Source organism: Musca domestica, unplaced genomic scaffold (assembly GCF_030504385.1).
Source record: "Musca domestica strain aabys unplaced genomic scaffold, Musca_domestica.polishedcontigs.V.1.1 22, whole genome shotgun sequence".
Taxonomy (NCBI): domain Eukaryota; kingdom Metazoa; phylum Arthropoda; class Insecta; order Diptera; family Muscidae; genus Musca; species Musca domestica.
This window is the reverse complement of record NW_026712262.1, coordinates 187,201-207,632: the sequence shown is the minus strand read 5'-3', so window position 1 is coordinate 207,632 and position 20,432 is coordinate 187,201. Positions and strand designations below refer to the sequence as shown.

The 20,432-nt window shown below is 35.9% G+C and overlaps 1 protein-coding gene across 1 annotated transcript in view; it reads left to right on the top strand.

Moving 5' to 3' along the window:
- LOC101898919 (potassium channel subfamily K member 1) overlaps positions 1–20,432 on the top strand; it is a 55,249-nt gene that overhangs the window by 8,415 nt on the left and 26,402 nt on the right. Inside the window, exon 2 of the mRNA XM_059122938.1 lies at positions 19,179–19,402. Within this exon, the coding sequence (XP_058978921.1) occupies positions 19,180–19,402 (223 nt within the window). The 5' untranslated portion in view covers position 19,179. The remainder of the gene's footprint in view (positions 1–19,178; positions 19,403–20,432) is intronic.

Sequence of the window (20,432 nt, the reverse complement as noted above, 5' to 3'; positions counted from 1 at the left end):
ATAATAACTCCCATAAAATGCAAAATAAGTATCCGTTTGTCTTCAAATTTGGCACGTCTCAATAATTTTACAAACTCAAGATCTGGTAACTCAGGCATATTTCAACAGTTTTTAACAAGTAAAAAAACATTAAGCTCGCCTGGGCCAAACTTTTAATACCATCCACCTTAGGGTAAAGGAAACATTAGAACCCATTGTGTCCCACAAATACCAATTTTTAGACATATTCGTGGGAAAATGTCACAAAATCATCAAAATATTGAATAGCGGAAGGTACCGCTATATGGGGCTATACAAAAACGTACATACAATGTTTCGCCTAGAGCTAGAACCTATTAACCGGGCTGTATCGTGATTTCAACAGACAGACGGACAGACATCGTTAAATCGACTTAAAATTTTATGCTGATTATGAATATATACTTTATGGGGTCTACGACGAATATTTAGGGATGTTATAAGTGGAAGGTATAAAAGTTATAATATATCTCATAAAATGTTGAGGAAATGCTCGATACAGTTCAAGTAGGCACGTTGTAAAATTTATATCAGACAATATTGACACACACCTTCGGAACCTCCCCCATAAGTGGTCAACAGTTTGAATAATCATAACGCAAGGCCGAGGGTATTTATACTTGAAGAAAAATTTGTTAATTTTTTCTCGAAATTTCCTGGACAAAATCGTTTTTAACTAGTTGCTAGCTAAAATTCTGTAAGTATAATTCTTTGAATACTTGAAGAATTTCAGCTGGGAACTCCTAAAAAACCATTTTCCCATGCCAAATATTACAAAACTTGGGAGATTTCTGTACTTTCCAAATAATAATAATTTTACCATATGGTAAGTAAATATGAACGTGGTTGGAGTTATAAATCTGTCTGCGTGAGGACTCACGTTAACTTGTATTATTTGAGTTTCCATCAACATTTAAAAATTTGCTTATCTTAGGCTAATTATTGACTTCAATTCAACAAACTTCAACGGCCCAAAGCCTTTAACCAAACATTAAATTAAATTATAATTAGTTTCCCTTTAAATTATGGCTTTAAATTGTTGCAAACAGTACCGCACCCTATAATCATTTACATATTCATCTCTGTTTTTTTGTTTTTGCGATATGTTTAAAAATAGTATCCCATATCAAGTAGTCTTTGTAATTTACATTTCATTATCATACATTGTCTGCCAAAGATTCCTCGGAGAGTGCTACTGAGAGTCAATGTTCTCCATGCCATAAGGAGCGACACCATCTGCAGCGGCTCTCCTGGGGATTTATGGCCAACCAACCAACCATAATAAGCAACGGGTCTTTTTGTTTTTGTTCTCCTTGTTCTTATTCCGAGAACAAGTAATTTTCTCTCATCTTTCAAGTTTGTCGTTCCGTTGTACATGGCGCGTATGATTTATAGATGTGAATGCAATTTAATATTCATATTGCTCATACGTAGGCGTGGGTGGCAGAGATGGGCAGATGTCAGTTCGGGAGTGTGTGTGTATTGTTGGTGTGATTGGTTGTCAGTTTGCTTGGCTGGATGGATGGATGAATGAATGAATGAACGAGCGAGCGAACGGTTGAATGTTAATGATATTTTTAACACTGAATCATTTATTCTCCACAAAGAGAGAGAGGGAGAGAGTGAGTGGCAGAGAGGAGGTCCATGATTACCTTATAATCGTTATCTTTTATGAGATAATCTAGGCAAGATTGAACAGGATGTCTGAATTTCCATTAGTGATATTATGGCGATAAAAATGCGGATATGCTAACAAGCTGCTTGTTTCTATTTTATGTGTGAAAAGATAAATTGATGTCAAGAAATATGTACAGAGAAACGGTGAAGACATCAAAGTATCTACGGCAGTGTATGTACATATGTATTGGTGCCTCTAAGGTATAGTAAAAAGGAAACAACATTGGCGATAATTGAGGAAATTCGATATATAAATATGTTAGAAGACATAAATATTTACTTCTCGGTGAGGAAGAAATGTCTATATTTAGCGATTGATATAAAAACATGTTAATAATTGAACAAGTTAGAAAATATTAACTTTGCTGTTATTTGCTTTGCTGTGATGTAAATTTGTTGCCATGGCATCATCAATTATTAAAAACTGTGAAAGTAGAATTTTTAACAAAAAAATTAAAAAAGGGTGAGATAAAAAAAACTATTGAATGAAAGCAAAAAATGTCGGAAATAGCATTAAATTTTAGAATAATTTAAGATTTGATCGAACTGGTCACCTTTGGCACGAATTATGACCTTATAATGGCCAATGAAACCGTCACACGCTGCCCGAATGTTGCTCTGCGGTATTTCGGCCCATTTCCGGCGAAGCGCTTGCTAATCGATAATCGACACTATGGTATTTTTTATTGCCAACTTTGCTTTCCAAAATACTCCAGACACAATAGTCCAACGGATTGGTATCCGGAGATTTTGGTGGCCATTGTGGGATGGAAATGAAGCGAGGAACGTAATTTTGTAATTATTCTTGGGTGGCGCGTGCTGAGTTCGATTATTCTGAGTCCTTTTGGAACGTTCAAGGTCTACGCCCAAAGTGTTTGCGTGCCCAAGGCTTTAATACATCCTCCAGAATATTTTCGCGATAATATTTGGCATTTATTCTGATGCCACGTTCGATTAATACGAGCGGAAAGCGACCATGTGCTGTTTTGGCGGCACACACCCTCACCATGGCCGGTGCTTGAGTTCTGGTGGCCAACCGAAGGTGCACATTTTCAGCTGACCTCTTTGGCAGGTAAGCACGATCATTTTGTTTATTTGTTTGCAAACTGCTAGACAAATAATATTTTCTCATCGGAGAAAACCAAATTCGGCAGTTCACCACTTTCGGCCAAGCGAAGCAACTCTTTAGCTCTTTTGAGTCTATTTTCTTTCTGATGCGGTGTAAGTTCTTGCACTTCTTGGAATTTCAATGGCTTTAACCCGAACTCATTTTTCAATATTTGCCGAATGGAATATTGCGATATGTTCAGCTCAAGAGCCATTTTTCGACCACTGCGACGCGGGTGTCGATCAAGTCGCTTCTTTACTTTTCGAACCATTTCTGCTGATGTTGCTGTTTTCTTCCGTCCACTTCCTTGACGTCGGGCTACGCTACTAATATCACGGTAACGAGCAATGGTACGAGACACAAAAGATTTATTCACATTTAAATGATGGAGTCACTTGTGGTTTTCCAGCCAGACATAAAGAAATCACTCTATCACGCTTAACTTTTTTTCTGGCAATTTCTCACCGAAATGCTTTTGTACACTTGTAAACAATATAATGAGTTGTCACTGGAACAATTTTAACAACTGTCGCACGAGTGGCATAGAAATGACAGCAGTCTGAAGTTGGTTGCAGTTTTTCTATCTCACCCTGTACTTATACCCTCAGCCAATTATTAATTATTTAAATTTATTTTGAATTCTGTTATGATTTTTCAAATTCTTGACCTTCTATAGAGTTAGTTCTGAAGGAAAGGACCAATATTTTCCATTTCGTATCGTACCTAAATAAATATGATATAAATATTGCGACGTGCCAGATTTGAACTTTATTGTTTACTTCCTACACTTTTTGTGAGATATGAAATAATTTTTTTAAAAATGTTAAAATTTGCGTGAGGTGTCAGATGTAGTCGACTGAAGTATTCCATTGTCATATTTCATCTAATACTGCTAAAATATTGGTATGAGTAAAATTGCAAGAAAATCGGAAATTTTTATATCCAATTTCATTCGAAATCATAAATTCCATATTCATCTCAGGTTTCTGGTTGAGAGAAATATTTATATATAGCAAGTTGTAAAGAATCGCTGACTTGTTTCCCAAGTTATGACAGATAAAAGTATTGAAAATTGTAACCTTTGTGGGTGAGGTACCAGAAGGGATTAGCATATATATATCATCTTCAAAACAGATCTTGTGTTATCTAAAATCTTTGGATATGTGGAATTTGAAGAGAGTTGGATGCTTATTACATTTTCTTTAGGTGTTTCGTTTCTCAAAACATGAACCTTGTGCAGGGGAGGTACCAGAAAAGATAGCCCGATTTCTACTATCTTTATAACAGATCTTGTGTTGATGGAAATATTGAGATGTACCAAGTCTGAATGGAATCGAATGTTAATTTCGCGTTTTATGAGCTTCATAGGTATTTAAAATTTTAACACTTTGTGGGGAAGGTACTAGAAGGAATGTACCGTTATATCCCATATCTTGTGTTGGTAGAAATAATGGGATGTGTGAAATATGAAGAGTACCGGATGCTTATTTCGAATTTTATAATCGTTTTGGTTATTCAAAATGTTGACCCTTTGTCGAGGAGATACCAGAAGGAATGGTCCGATCTCTACCATCGTTATAAAAGATTATGTGTTGATAGATATATTGAGATGTACCACGTCGAAATGGAATTGGTTTTTAATTTCGCATTTTATGAGCTTCATCGATGTTTAGAATGTTGAACCTTTTGTGAGTAGGTACCAGAAGGTTTGGACTCATATATTCTATCTTCCCACCAGATATTAGGTTAATAAAAATATTGCGACGTGTGTAATTTGGACTTTTACATCTTACTTTATAAGAGTTATAATTATTCCAAATTTTTGGCCCTTTGTGGGAGGTACTTGATGAAGTGGTCCGGTATTGTCCATTCTCGCACGTAACCTAACACTGATGCAAATATAAGGATTTGTAAAGTTGGAGCAAAATATGATTATCTTTTCTCTGTTTGTGCAGTAAAATATTTTCTTTGAAATGTTCGACCTTTTGGAGGGAGGTACCAGAAGGAGTGGACTGATATTGACCATCTCCAAACTCGATCTAACTTTGATAATAATATTACGATATACCGAACGGATGGACATCCCTAGATCGACTCCAAATGTCCTGAAACGAATTTGGTCCAAAGAGACCTAGGGTCTAAAACCGTTATTTCGAATAGGCACGTTTTGGCCGTATCAAATGATATATACCCTTTGTAACCATATGGCTGAGAATATAAAAATGTACAGGATTTCGATTTTGCCGACACGTTTATAGCATCAGTCAGGAATATACGCCAAAAGGCTGGGACCTTGATCTTTTTGAAAATTGTTACTTTTCGAAAACATTTTTAACGCTTTATGGGACAATTATTCATTCATTATACCCTCAGCTCTATGGCTACAGAGTGTATATATCATTTGATACGGTCAAAACATGCCTGATCGAAATAACCGTTTTAAACTATGGACCAAATTCATCCGTTTCAGGACATTTGGAGTCGACTAGGGTTGTCCGTCTGTCTGTATGACTGGCGCACGATAACTCTCGAAGGGGTATCCGATTTTGTCCAAACTTAGATCAAGTTCGGAGATGGGCAATATCGGACCACTTCTTTTAATACCTCCCCCAAAAATGGTCAAAATTTTCACAGAATGTAATTTACCTCATAGAACAAGAAAGGATTATCCATTTTTTTCCAAACTTTGGAAATCCTAATAATTGTATTAATGCTAGGTCAGGTGTGAAAATTGGCTTTATTGGCCCATTCCATCAAGTATCTCAACCACAAAGGGTCAATATTTTGAATATTCATAATGTAAAATAATATCCTAATTGTCTGCAAATTTCGCACATCCCAATATTTTTATCAACATAAGATCTGACAAGAAGATGGAATATGTCAGACCACTCCTATAAGTACCTCCCCCAAAAAGGGTCAACATTTTAAATAACCATGATACTCATAAAACGCGAAATGAGCATCCGATTATTTTCAAACTCGGCACACCCCAATATTTCTATGAACACAAGATCTGGTAAGAAGATGGAATATAGTGAACCACTCTTTCACGTACCTCGCCCCAACGGGTCAACATTTTGAATAGCCATAGAACTCGTAATATGCCAAATTAGCATCCGATTATTTTCAAACTCAGCACACCCCAATATTTCTATTTACACAAAATGCTGGTAAGAAAATGGAATACAGTGGACCACTCCTTCGAATACCTTCCCCACAAAGGGTCAACATTTTGAATAACCATGAAGGCCATAAAACAAGAAACGAACAATCGGATGTTCGTTTTTCAAAAATCAATCAATCAAATTCAGCACAACCCAATATTTTTATCAACACAAGATTTGTTGTGAAGATGTAATATGTCGAACAACTCCTACAACGTGTCAAAATTTCGAATAACCATGAAGCTCAAGAGCATCCGATTACTTTTAAATTTGCCACATCTCGATATTTCTATCAACACAAGAACTGTTGTGAAAATGGTAGATATCGGCCCACTCCTTCTGGTACCTCCCCCACAACGGGTCAAAATTTTGAATACCAAATCGCTCGTAAACTGCCAAATTAGCAATTTGCTAACACAAAAGGATGAAAGATATCGGTCCAAGCCTTCTGGTGTATTCCTCATAATTGTCAATATTTTCAATTACTATCAGAGGTCTGATGTAAAAATGGCCCACTACTTTCTGATACTTTCTCCACAAAAGATTAAAATTAAAATTGAAAATGTATGTTCGATTTTCCTTAAATATTGCACATATTTACAGATATTTTAATCAGTATTTGATGAAATGGAATACATGTAAAAATTTATTATAATAAACAGATATAGGCTGAGGGTCTACATCTGTCAGCAACACCGACTGATATTTTTTAATTTGTTTTTGAAGGGCTGTAACTGGATGACTCAAATTTGGATTGTGACCATATTATGTCTTAATGTTTTATGGTATATTTCTTAACAATTCCAGTCATACATATAAACCCAATTTCGAGATACAAACTTTGTAATGCGTATTTTTCAAAACAGACAAATGAAACACTTGAACCTGACTCTGACGAAATGCGAACATACATTCATATATTTAGTGGCATGTGTATGTATACAACAATGTTATATTGCCACAAAACTTTTTCGAACCATTAGGTTTGTTTGTAACATTCACTCGCATTTAACGAACTCCCATTGTCAACAACTTTTCCCAAATTAAAAACAAAAGTTTAACAACAAAATTAATTTTAAATGTAATTAATTAAATATTAATAACAAGACATGTGAATGGGTGTACAGGCGGGTGGATTTGGTCATGGTTACCTTACATAAATGTATCTGTGAAGAAATGGGAAGTGTAAATTAAATCCCTTATATGGAGGCTAAGCGAATAGATCTCAGCAGGTTTCTCAGGATTTATGTGCTAGAAATTGGGTAATACCGTTATGCAAAGGATTACATTAAAACATGAACCGATACTGTTCATTTTCACCTATGTCCTACCCACTGACAACAGACACTTATTTTACGTTTACGAAGCAGTTGGCCAATATTCTCCAATTCGTATCTGACACAAGTCTGATATAAATATTAGAATCTGCCATATTTGAACTATATTGCCTACTACCTATACTTTATATGAGATATGCGCAAAATTTTGGAAAATGTAGAAATAAACGTTAAGTGCCAGATATAGCGGACCGAAATATTCATCTAAAAAAATTAACGAAAATCGAATATTTATATACAATTTTATACGAAATCATAAATTCCGATAAATTACACATTTATATCAGATTTCTGGTTAAGAGAAGTATTTAGATATAGCTTGTTGTATAGAATCTCCGACTTATTTCTGCCATAACTTGCGAAAAAATCGGCGATTCTATACAACTTGCTATATCTAAATACTTCTCTTAACTGGAAATCTGATATAGGGGTTGTCAGATATCAGATTTTGCGTCAGAAAAAAGGTTCGTTTCATGAGCGTTTTGTTTTTAAAAATTTTGATGCTTTGTGGGGAAAGTACCAGAAGGAGTGGACCGACATATTCCATCTTCATAGCAGATTTTGTTTTAGTAGAAATAATGAAATGTTTGAAATAGGAAGAAAACCGAATGCCAATTTCGGATTTTATGATCATTTTTGTTATTCACAACTTTGACGATTCGTGGGGGAGGTATCGATCTCTACCATCCTTATAACAGATCTTGTATTGATAGAAATATTGTAATGTGCCAGTTCTGAATGGAATCGAATATTGATTTGGCGTTTTATGAGCTTCATTGATATTCAAAATTTTGACCCTTTGTGGGGGAGAAAGAGTGGACCGATATATACCATCTTCATACCAGATCTTGAGTTAATAAAAATAGTGTAATGTGTAAGGCAATCGGACTTATACATCACATTTTATAAGAGTTATATTTATTCAAAATTTTGACCCTTTGTGGGGAGGTACTTGATGAAGTGGACCGATATCGTCCATTTTCGCACCTAACCCAAAGTTTGAAAAAAATCAGATGACCCTTTCACGTTCTATACGGTAATTTTTTTACCTTGAAAATGCTGACCTTTTGTGGGGAGGTACCAGAAGGATTGGACCGATGTAGCCCATCTCCGAATTCGATCTAAGTTTGATAATAATATTAGGATGTACCAAGTTTGGGTTTGGGTCATGCGTGCCAGCCAACCAGAGAGACAGGCGGACGGACATCGCTAGATCGACCCCAAATGTTCTGGAACGGATTTGGTCCAAAGAGACCTAGAGTCTAGAACCATTATAATGGGTTCTAGCTCCGGCGGCGAAACATTTTTGTATAACCCCAATATTTGGAATTTAAGAAGATTTGGTTGATGACAATCCTTGAAGTACAAAATTATCTGTGGAGGTTCCCATTTTGATATGGCACCCATATAACGGCCCACTTTATGGCTTTTTTGAAAAGTTTAACAGCATTATCCAATCGGTCTTACTGGTATTTGTAGTTTAAAGTGGAACACGCTTGAATTCAGATATTTTTATAGGAAAATGTTTTCTTTATCCAATTGTGGAGAGTATTTAAAGTTCGGCCTGAACTTAATGTTTTTTAACTTGTTTTCCACTCATTTACACTCTTAGAGTAAACTCTTGCTCGATTTTGAGCGATTCTGCTCACACTATAATTTTTCAAACAGGAGTGACACGGGTGTGCTCCCACACAAAACAGTAGAGTGACGAGTAGATGCTCTAAAAAACTCCCACTATTCGAGCAATGCTGTTGACGAGCATGTTTCATGCTCGTGTGAAAATGAGGCAATACTCCTTTGGCATCTACTCCTTCTGGCATCTCCCCCTCTGATTCTCACTGGTTCTCTTCAAACAAATCATTTTTAAATATTTCTATCAACCCTATATCTAGAGCGAAATGGATCACCACTTCAAATCACCTTCCCGACAAAAGGTCATAATTTTGAAAGAGAAAACAATTAAAAAGGAAGCTAAGTTGGGCCAGGGCGATCTTTTAATACCCTCCACCATTTGAAAGGAACCTGAGAAAATTCAAAAAATTACTAAAAATACCGTTTTATTTTTATATGGCGGCTATACGAAAACGTGGACCTGCATAAGTTTGAAACAATTCCAGCGAATAATGTCGCTAAAATCATTATCAAAATACCGAATAAAGGGAGATACCGTTTTATGGGGGCTGTACGAAAACGTGGACCGACATGGCCCATTTACGAACTCAACCTGCATGCCTGCCTGCCTGGGAAAATACACATGCGTGCAAAATGTTAGCCTTCTATCTCAATTCGTTCGAAAGATAATGTGATTACTACAGACAGGAACACAGACAGATGGACATCGCTAAATCGTCTTAGAATTTTACGCCGCTCCAGAATATATTTACATTGTAGGGTCTACCATAAATATTTCGAGGAGTTATAAATAATCTGAATAAGTATCCTCTTTTCAAACTTCTCACATTTCAATAATATAATACCTAAAACTGCGAATATAAAATATGCGGTCAATTTCTTTTGGCGCCTCCTCTAAAAAGTTGAAAGATTTAAAAAGAAAATTCAAAAAAAAAAAAAACAAAAAAAAACTTTTAATTCGGCCGGGTCGAACTTTGAATACCCTCCCCCATTTGGAACGAATTTGGCACTTCACAAAAACAATAAAATCCGTTAAAAATTCTGTTAAAATCTTAAAAATACATGGACCTGCATAGGTAAATTTTGTCATAAGCATTACAATATTCAAATGTGAACCAAAAAAATCGGTGAATAATGTAGCTAGAATCATCAAAATGCCGAATATCGGGAGGTACCGTTATATGGGGGCTATACCAAAACGTGGACCTACATGCTCCATTTTCAATACCAAAAGTCCTGCAGACATAACATACATTTGAGCAAATTTTTTTTTTTTTAAACGGACAGTCGGACGGACATCGCTAAATCGATATAGAATTTTATGCTGATCAAGAATATAAATACTTTGTGGGGTCTAAAATGTATATTTCGATGTGTTACAAACGGTATGACAAACTTAATATACCCTCCATACTACGGTGTAGGGTATAAAAAACTTAGGTCAAACCATATGCAGGTATAAGATATATACTCTACTCCGCAAACCGACTCATGCTATCGTATCTTTAGTTTACGCAGAGTTTCGAGATGTAATCTACGTCAGTAACAAAACTTGACAACTCATATAAATCTTCTATCACACCCCTCGTCCTTCCCTTCCCTTCCCACAAAGTGTTCAAAATTGGAAAATTCATTTACGCTCATTGATTCTCAATCATGGCGACCATCCGTGTCCTTCTTTTCAAAAGTTTGGCAGGAGAAAAACCAATGCACGAACATTCTAACCTCATTACAGCACATATATATAATACTTACAAACACTGCCATATCAGTTTGACTTTTCTACCAAATTTTTGTAGCAATAAAGCGATCAATTTACGGGAACCGAGGTATATTTTTTTGGAGAAGGCTAAATATGGATGTTGGTTTTTTTGCACTTATATAAAATAAACCAGTAAGGTCAAAAGTCGGGCGGGACCGACTATATGATACCCTATACCACCACTATGCATATTTAGTAGAGTTCCCGTAACAAAATAATTTATTTGAAGTAGATCATACCACCTATCAACATTTGGCTTTAGAGCATTTATAGTTTTCAGAGGGAATTAATATATCAGAGGCATATCCAAATCTGAATCGATTTTCACTAAATTTGACGGAGACATTTTTATCATTTATACCGAATAACATTGCTATAGAGTGCATGATACCACCTTGATAAGGATCATATTGAACAAAAAATGATTATATCGGGGCCGAGTTCCACCAAATGAAAACGTAAGTCCTGAAATTCACTTCATTTGGGCTGATATCCAGTTCTGAGTCAATTTTGATAAAACTTAGCAACGGTATTTCCAAACTCTATAAGATATCAGGTACCAAACATCGTTGTTGTCGAATGCATATTACAAATGTGAGGGACTTAAACATCAAATCGGATGAAACATATATATGGGAACTATAGGTATATCTGAAACGATTTTCACCAAATTTAATGTACTTGCTTCTAGACTGAATTCGGTGGGATATGCAAAAATTCAGGTCATTTGGGTTGATTTTAGATTTAGATTTTGTCGGATTAAGAAAAATACAGGGTGAGATAAAGAACTGCAACAAAGTCAAACGCCATAATTTTTACATTTTTTTTAATTTTATTGAATGAAAGCAAAAATGTCGGAACTAGCATCAAATTTTAAATTGAGTTTAGATTTGTTCGAATGGGTGGCCTTTGGCACGAATTATAGCCTACAAACGGCCAATGAAACCGTCATACGCTGCCCAAATGTTGCTCTGCGGTATTTTGGCCCATTTCCGGCGAAGCACTTGCTTAAGTTGATCGACACTTTGGTATTTTTTAGTGCCAACCTTGCTCTTCAAACGACTCCAGACACAATAGTCCAATGGATTGGTATCTGGAGATTTTGATGGCAATTGTGCGCTGGAAATGAAGCGAGGAACCTCATTTTGTAACCAATCTTGGGTGGCGCGTGCTGAGTGCGATGGTGCTTACTGAATCCTGTTGGAATGCCCAAGGTCTGCGGCCAAAATAAGGCTTTAATACACCCTCCAGAATATTTTTGCGATAATATTCGGCATATATTCTGATGCCACGGTCGATAAATACAAGCGGAGAGCGACCATCGGCTGTTATGGCGTCCCACACCAACGCCATGGCTTATGCTTGAGTTCTGGTGGCCAACCGAAGTTGCACTTTTTCAGCTGACCTCTTTGGCAAGTAAACACGATCATTTTGTTTGTTTACAAACTGCTGAACAACGAATGTTTTCTCATCGGAGAGAGAGAAAACAAATTTCGGCAGTTCACCACTTTCGGCCAAGCGAAGCAACTCTTTGGCTCTTTTGAGTCTATTTTCTTTCAGATGCGGTATAAGTTTTTGTACTTTTTGGAACTTCAACGGCTTTAATCCGAGCTCATTTTTTAAAATTTTCGGAACGGAATATTGCGATATGTTCAGCTCACGAGCCATTTTCCGGCCACTGCGGCGTGAGTTTCGATCAAGTCGCTTCTTTACTTTTCGAGCCATTTCTGCTGATGTTGCTATTTCTTCCAAACCCTCGAATTAGACAACCCTGTTCTATTGTTTAAAATCCATTGTAACTCTTTTTACTGTTTTCTTTTTTTCAACTCAAGTTAAAAAGTAAAAGTATTGCATTTTTTTTTTGTTGGCTTCTCTGCGACAACACAACAGAGCTGAGCTGAGAACAAAAACAAAAGAAACACAACAACAAGAACAAAAACAAATACTTTTTTCAGTTGCAGTACGTAAAGTGTTTTAAAGTTCAAATCTTTTGACGTCAAAATTTATGTGGATACGCAAACTCAAACACACACAGACACATTAATGTACGAAATATGTATGTGTGAATGTTTAAAAATGTATGCATTGAATCGGAATGCCAACATACAGTGTCGGTTACAGTTTAGAAACTTTTTTCGGTGTTTTATATGGAGTGTAGTATAAATCGCTTGTAAGTTAAATAAAACAGAAAATATCATTTAGTTTGTGGACAGACCAATTATACATGTTTCTGCGATTGGAAAGGTATAGAAGAAAAATTTCATATTATTTCCTAAATATTTATCGAAATCCTGTGGGGTATTGATCCATACGCCTATATAGTGACTTCGGGAATTTTGAACTGAACTTAAAAATTCGTTTTAGGTTGTGAGTATCAAAAGAGCCAATATTCTACGCAAAATGTTGCTATAAATCTCAGGATAAACTATACCTCTAAGTACAATAGTTTTAAAGGAAACAAGTTAAAATGTATCAGTCGGTTTTGCCGACAGATGTGTTGTACCCTCAGCCAATGTTCGATGATTTAAACATATTTTGACTTCTGTAATGATAATTCAAATTGTTGACCCTCTATGAAAAAGATTCCGAAGGAATGGGCCAATATTGTCCATTTCGTATCGGATCTAAATAAATATGATATAAATATTGCGACGTGCTAGGTTTGGACTCTATCGACAACTTTCTTCACTTTATATGAGATATGTAATATTTTTTAGAAAATATTAAAATGTGCGTAAGGTACCAGATATAGTCGATGGAAGTATTCCATTTTCATACCTCATCTAATACAGATAAAAATACTGGTATGGGTAAAATAATAAGAAAATCAAACATTTATATCCAAAACCATAAATTCCATATTCTTATCAGATTTCTGGTGAAGAAAAATATTTGGATATAGCAAGTTGTGAAGAATCGCTGACTTGTTTCGCAAATTATTATAGACCAAATATTGAAAATTGTGACCCTTTGTGGATGAGGTGCCAGAGGGGGTCCGTAGATATATATCATCTTCACAACAGATCTTTCTATAGAAAAACAAGTAAAAAAACTGTAAGTTCGGCCGGGCCGGACTTTGAATACCCTCCACAATTTGGAACGAATTAGAAAATTTTCAAAAAAATTAAATCCGTTGAAAATTCTGTTAAAATCTTTAAAATACCTAATATCGGAAGGTGCCGATATATGGGGGCATATACGATATTGTGGACCTATATAGACAAATCTATGCCTGTGGGTAAAGTACTCACAAGGAATTCCTTGTGTGGATTTTCAGATAATTCCATTGGGAAATGAGGCTAAAATCATCAAAATAACGAATATCGGGGGTACCGTTATATGGGGGATATACGATATTGTGGACCTATATAGACAAATACCTTTCAGGGGTTAAAGTGCTCACAAAGAACTCCTTGTGTGGATTTACATACCATTGGAAAATATAGCTAAACTCATCAAAATACCGAATATCGGGGGTACCGTTATGTAGGGGCTATACGATATCGTTTACCTATATAGACAACTCTCTTTCAGGGAGTAAAGTACTCACAAAGAACTCCTAATGTGGAATTCCGTTGAAAAATGTGGCTAAAATCATGAAAATATCGAATATCGGAGGGTACCGTTATATGGGGTTACATCGTGGACCTATATAGACAATTCTCTTTTAGGGGGTGGAATACTCATAAGGGACTCCTTGTGTGGAATTCCAGACAATTAAATTGAAAAATGTGGCTAAAATCATCAAAATACCGAATATCGGGGGTGGTTACCTTTATATGGGGGCTATACGATATCGTCGACCTATATAGATAATTCTCATCCGAGGTATAAAGTACCCACAAGGAACTCCTTGTGTGGATTTCCAGACAATTCCGTTGAAAAATGTGGGTAAAATCGTCAAAATACCGGATATTGGGGGGTACCGTTATATGGGGCTATACGATATCGTGTATCGATATAGCCCATCTTCGAACTTGACCTGCCTGCAGACAAAAGAAAGATCTGTGCAAAATTTTAGCTTCCTATCTTAATTCGTTTAGACTGTAGCGTGATCATAACAGACGGACGGACAGGGCTAAATCGTCTTAGAATTTTACGCTGATTAAGAATATATATACTTTCTTGGGTCTAAAATGATTATTTCGATGAGTTACAAACGGAATGACGAACTTAATATACCCTCCATACTATGTATGGTGGAGGGTATAAAAAATCATCCTGAGAATTGTGGGTGAGGTACCAGAAGGAACTGGCTATATATCATCTTCTCAACAGATCTTATGGTAGCAAACATAAGTGGATGTGTGAAATTTGAAAAGAGTTGGATGCTTATTTCGATTTCTTTGAGCGTTTTGTTTTTCAAAATCTTGAACACTATTTGGAGGAGGTACCAGAGAATGGTCCGATCTCTATCATCTTTATAACAGATCTTGTCTTGAGATGTGCCAAGACTGAATGAAATTGGATATTAATTTCTTGTTTTATGAGCTTCATGAACATTCCAAATTTTGACCCTGAAGGAGGGGGGGGGGGGGGGGGGGTGGGTTGTACCAAAAGGACTGAACCGATATATCCCATCTTCACACCAGACCTTGGGTTACCCTGGAGTATCGGTCCATTGTCCATTTTCGCACCTGACCTAGCACTGATGCAAATATTAGAATTTGCAAAGTTGAAGCGAAATCGGATTATCTTTTCTCTTTTTGTGCACTAAATTATTTTATTTGAAAATCTTAACATTTTGTGGAGGAGGTACCAGAAGGAGGGGACCGATATTGCCCATCTCCGAACTCAATCTAAATTTGACAATAATATTACGGACGGCAGACGGACTAGCGGACTGACGTACATCGTTAGAGATCGACCCCAAATGTCCTGAAACGGATTTGGTCCAAAGAGACCTAGGGTCTAAAATCATTATTTCGATAGGACACGTTTTGGCCGTATGAAATTTATGTTGAGATAAAAAAACTGTAACCAACTTCAGACTGCTGTCAGTTCTAAGCCACTCGTCCGACAGCTGTTAAAATTATTCCAGTGACAGCTCATGATATTGTTTACATAAGCATTTTGGTGAGAATTTTCCAGAAAAAAGTTATTCGTAATGGAGTTCAAGCGTGATAGTGTGACTTTTTATACCCTACACCAAATAGTGGTAAGGGTATTATGTCTTTGTGCATTTGTTAGTAACATGGAGAAGGAAGCGAGATAGACCCATAGTTACTTTGAGGATCTCCATAGAATCACTTTCTGAGTTGATTTATGCATGTCAGTTCGTCTGTTCGTCCGTCCGTCTGTCCATGTATTCTTGTGAACAAAATGCAGGTCGCATTTATTATCCGATTGAGATGAAATTTTCCAAACAACATTCGTTTGGCCCAAGGACGAACCCTATTGAAATTGGAGATAATCGATCAAAATTCAGATATAGCTCGCATATATATATCTTCGTTCGATTTGCCTTTTATTGTGCACCAAACGTGTAATATCAGCTCGAATAGTATGGAATTTTGCACGTACAACCAAATCAGGCCTGAAATTAAGTATGCCAAATTTGATCGAAATCGGTTCAGATATAGCTATAGCTCCCATATATATTGTTCATCCGATTTGTTATTTTTGTCCTCCGCAGCCGTAATATGCACTCTGTAACAACAATATTTGGGGAAATATATCAAATACAGCTCAGAAATACATTTGCTAAATTTTATCGAGATCGGTTCAGATTTGGATATAGCACCCATATATAACTTCTTCCGATTTACCTTTTATTGTGCACCAAACGTCTAATATTTTTCCAAATGGGATGGAATTTGACACTTACGACCGAATTGAGTCTAGAAGCTAGTATACCAAATTTGCTGAAGATCAGTTCAGATATAGCTATAGCTCCCATATATATTGTTCATCCGATTTGTTATGTTTGTTACCCACAGCCGTAATATGCACTCCGTAACAACGATATTCAGGGGCATATATCAAATACAGCTCAGAAATATCTTTGCCCAATTTTATCGAGATCGGTTCAGATTTGGATATAGCTCCCATATATATCTTTATCTGATTTCAAATTAATTTTGCACCAAATGGGCAATACAATTCCGAATTTAAAAGATACAAATGCTTCGGCATATTTAGTCTTTTGAATTTTAAATAATAATTATAATCATAGCGTGTATGATTGAATTATCCCATAAAAACTTTTTATTGTTATGTGGAGCTCTACTAAATTAGCAAAGTGGTGTAGGGTATCATAAAGTCGGCCCCGCCCGACTTTAAGACTTTCATTAATGGTTTGTTATTATTTTCTCGAACTTTTTTCGATTTGATGCATGAAAGTAACCTAAAGTTTCGTTTAAGGCTGAAAGTGTCAAAGGCAGAAATATTCTGTACAAAATTTCTGCATAAAATCTCGGAATGAACCATACATCTAGGTATAATAGTTTTTAAGAAAATAACATTCGTAATTTATGTCGTACAAGTGAAAAATATATGTTCTCTCTCAGTCATATGGCTGATTATTGCCAAACTTAGATCATGTTCAAAGGTGTTACTTCTGGTACCTTCCACACAAAAGGTCAAAAATTTCACATACAATAATTTAATTTATAGAACATGGTAGGATCATCCGATTTTGTGCTAACTTGGCAAATTCTAATATTTTTATCAGACCTCGGTCATGTGCGGGCAATATCGCCCCACTTCATCAAGTACCTCAACAGAGTCAACATTTTAAATAATTATAACTCCTATAAAATGTACGACAAGAGTTCGATTGTAATCAAATTTGGTACGTCCCAATATTTCTACCATCAGAAGATTTGGTAAGAAGACGGAATATTGTGTCACACTCCATCTGGTATCTACTCCACAATGCACAGAGGTTTGAAATAACAACAAAAAAAACAAAAACAAGTTAAAAAGTATTAGTCGGTTTTACCGATTTCGTGTGGCAAATGCTAAATTGGGTACATTTGTATTCCCCTTCACAATACACAGTATAGAGGGTACAATAAGTTCTTCATTCCGTTCAAAATCATCGAAATAATAATTTTTTAATAATTTCGCCCTGTCCGTCTGTTGTAATCACTCTAGAGTATAAACGAAATAAGATAGGAAGTTAAAATTTTGGACCGATCTGTCTTTTACCTGCAGGTGAAGTTCGAAGATGGGCTATATCGATATATAATGGTGACGCCCAATACTCGATATTTTGATGATTATAGGCACATTTTTCAAAGTAATTGTCTAAAATTCTACATAAGGAGTTCCCTGTGAGCACTATACCCCTGAAAGGGAATTGTTTATGTAGGTCCGTATAGCCGCAATACAACGGTACCCACACCCCCTCACCCGATATTCGGTATTTTGATTATTTTAGCGGCATTATTCACCGGAGTTGTTTCAATTTTCGTATTTAGAATTTGTAATGAAAAAAATTTAACAGAGCAATTTTTCTTATTTCTAGGGATGGTTGGTATTGAAAATGAGATATATCGGTTCACGTTTTGGTATAGTCCCCATAAAACGGTACCTCCCGATATTCGGTATTTTGAAGATTTATGACACAGTTTTTCACAAATTTCTCTGAAAATTGGTAGTTGTAGGTCATAATGGGTCCCAGTTCGCGTGGCGAATCATTGTAATTATAGGTCCACGTTTTGGTATAGTTCCCATATAACTGTACCTCCCGATATTCGGTATTTTGTTGATTTTTGCCACATTTTTTCACGAATTTCTCTGAAAATTGGCATTTGTAGGTCATAATGGGTTCTAAAGTTTCCTTTACCCTAAGGTGGAGGGTATTAAAAGTTTAGCCCGGCCGAACTTAATGTTTTTTTAATTGTTTATGTGTAAAATTATTATTTTTTTTTTTTTGGAAATTTTCAAGTTCCTTCAAATTGGTGGAGGATATTAAAATTTACGCCTATTCGAACTTAGCTTCTTTTTACTCGTTTATATTTATGAGCCTTTGAAATAAAAGTTTACGTTGGGTGCTCTTGTATATTGTTGTATAAACTAGCCTTTTGTGGTAAATTTTACCTTCATATACAGATTTTCATATAACCCGATTTCGATTTTAAATCACTCCACTAAAATTTATCATATTTTCATTCCTATTAAATTATTTAAAAAAAATAAACTCAACAACACGCCATGTGTTTGACCCAGTAAAGCATGCACTCCTTATAAATTTAATAAAATACAATCACTACTGTGTTGACATCAAATGCACACACACACACACACGAGAGAATACACGTTATGTATGTTTATATATATTCACATATATGCACATGTCTCCTCTCGTTTTTTGTTTTTTTAATATGACTTGTCAAAACCATATTGCAATGCATGGTTAAAAATAATTCAATACCACAAACCTGTGCTGTGCTGCTGCTGCTGCTCTTCACATGAAAGTCAAACAATTTTTTAATATCTTTTTGTTTTCTTTATTTTTCAATTCTTTACAGCATGCTTTTAGGAGCATTTCCGATTAGCTCGAAAAATTCATCAGCCACGTCCGCCAACAAGAGCGGAAGATGTCGGTTTTGCTTTTTATGCGGCGGTTACGTTCTGTTTTTGGTCTTGGGCGCCGCCATGTTCTCAGCCATTGAAGCGCCAAAAATTGATGTGATTTCGCAACGGGTGGAAACGTTTCGCAATCAATTTCTGGATAAGCATTCGTGTTTAAATGGTAAGTGTTGTACAATTCTTGCGGTACTCGTTTTTTTTTGTTTTGTTTTAAAGATAAGGGTATGGGAGTGGGGTAGATATTGGATTGGAAGTGAGTGCTGAAAGGAAATCAAAGCGGTGGAAATATTTGAATGATCATGAAATTTGAATATTTATTTACGGTGGGCCCACCATGTGATTCAACCACCCTTGCTGTGTAAAGCACTGAAGAATATCCATTTACAAGAAACATTTACGGGTTGGTAATATTATATGTAATAATAACAAGTAAAAAAGCAGCTAAGTTTGGCCGACCCGAACGTTGGGTAAAGAAAATATTTTTATATAAAAGTATCGGAATTCAAACGTGTTCCACTTTAAACTACAAATACCAGTAAGACCGTTTGGATAATGCAGTTAAACCTTTAAAAAACCATAAAGTGGGTGAGGCCGTTGCTTGGGGGCCATACCAAAACGGGAACCTCCATAGACAATTTTATACTTCAAGGGTTGTCATCGACCAAATCTTTTAAAATGCTAAATTTCAAACAATTTCGTGGGTAGATGTGACTAGGATTATCAAAATACCGAATATCGGTGGGTATCGTTATATGTGCGCTATAGGAAAATGTGGACATATGCATTCAATGTTCTGCTGCCGGAGCTAGAACCCATTATGAACTACAAATACCAATTTTTAGACAAACAAAAAAGTGGCAAAAGTCATGAACATATCGAATATCGAAATATCGATGGCTATTCCAAAACGTGGACCTATATGTACTATGATCCGCCACCAAAGCTAGAACCTATTGCGAACAATAAGTACCAACTTGGAGACAAATCCATGTGGCAAACATCATCAAACTAACGAATTTCGGAAGGTACCGTTATATGGAGGCTATATAAAATCGTGGACCTATACTTAAAATATTTCGCGGCTGGAGCTAGAACCTATTACGAACAATAAATACCAATTTTTAAACAAATTCGTGCAAAATGTGGCAAAAGTCATCAAACTACCGAATTTCGGGAGGTACCATTTTACGGCG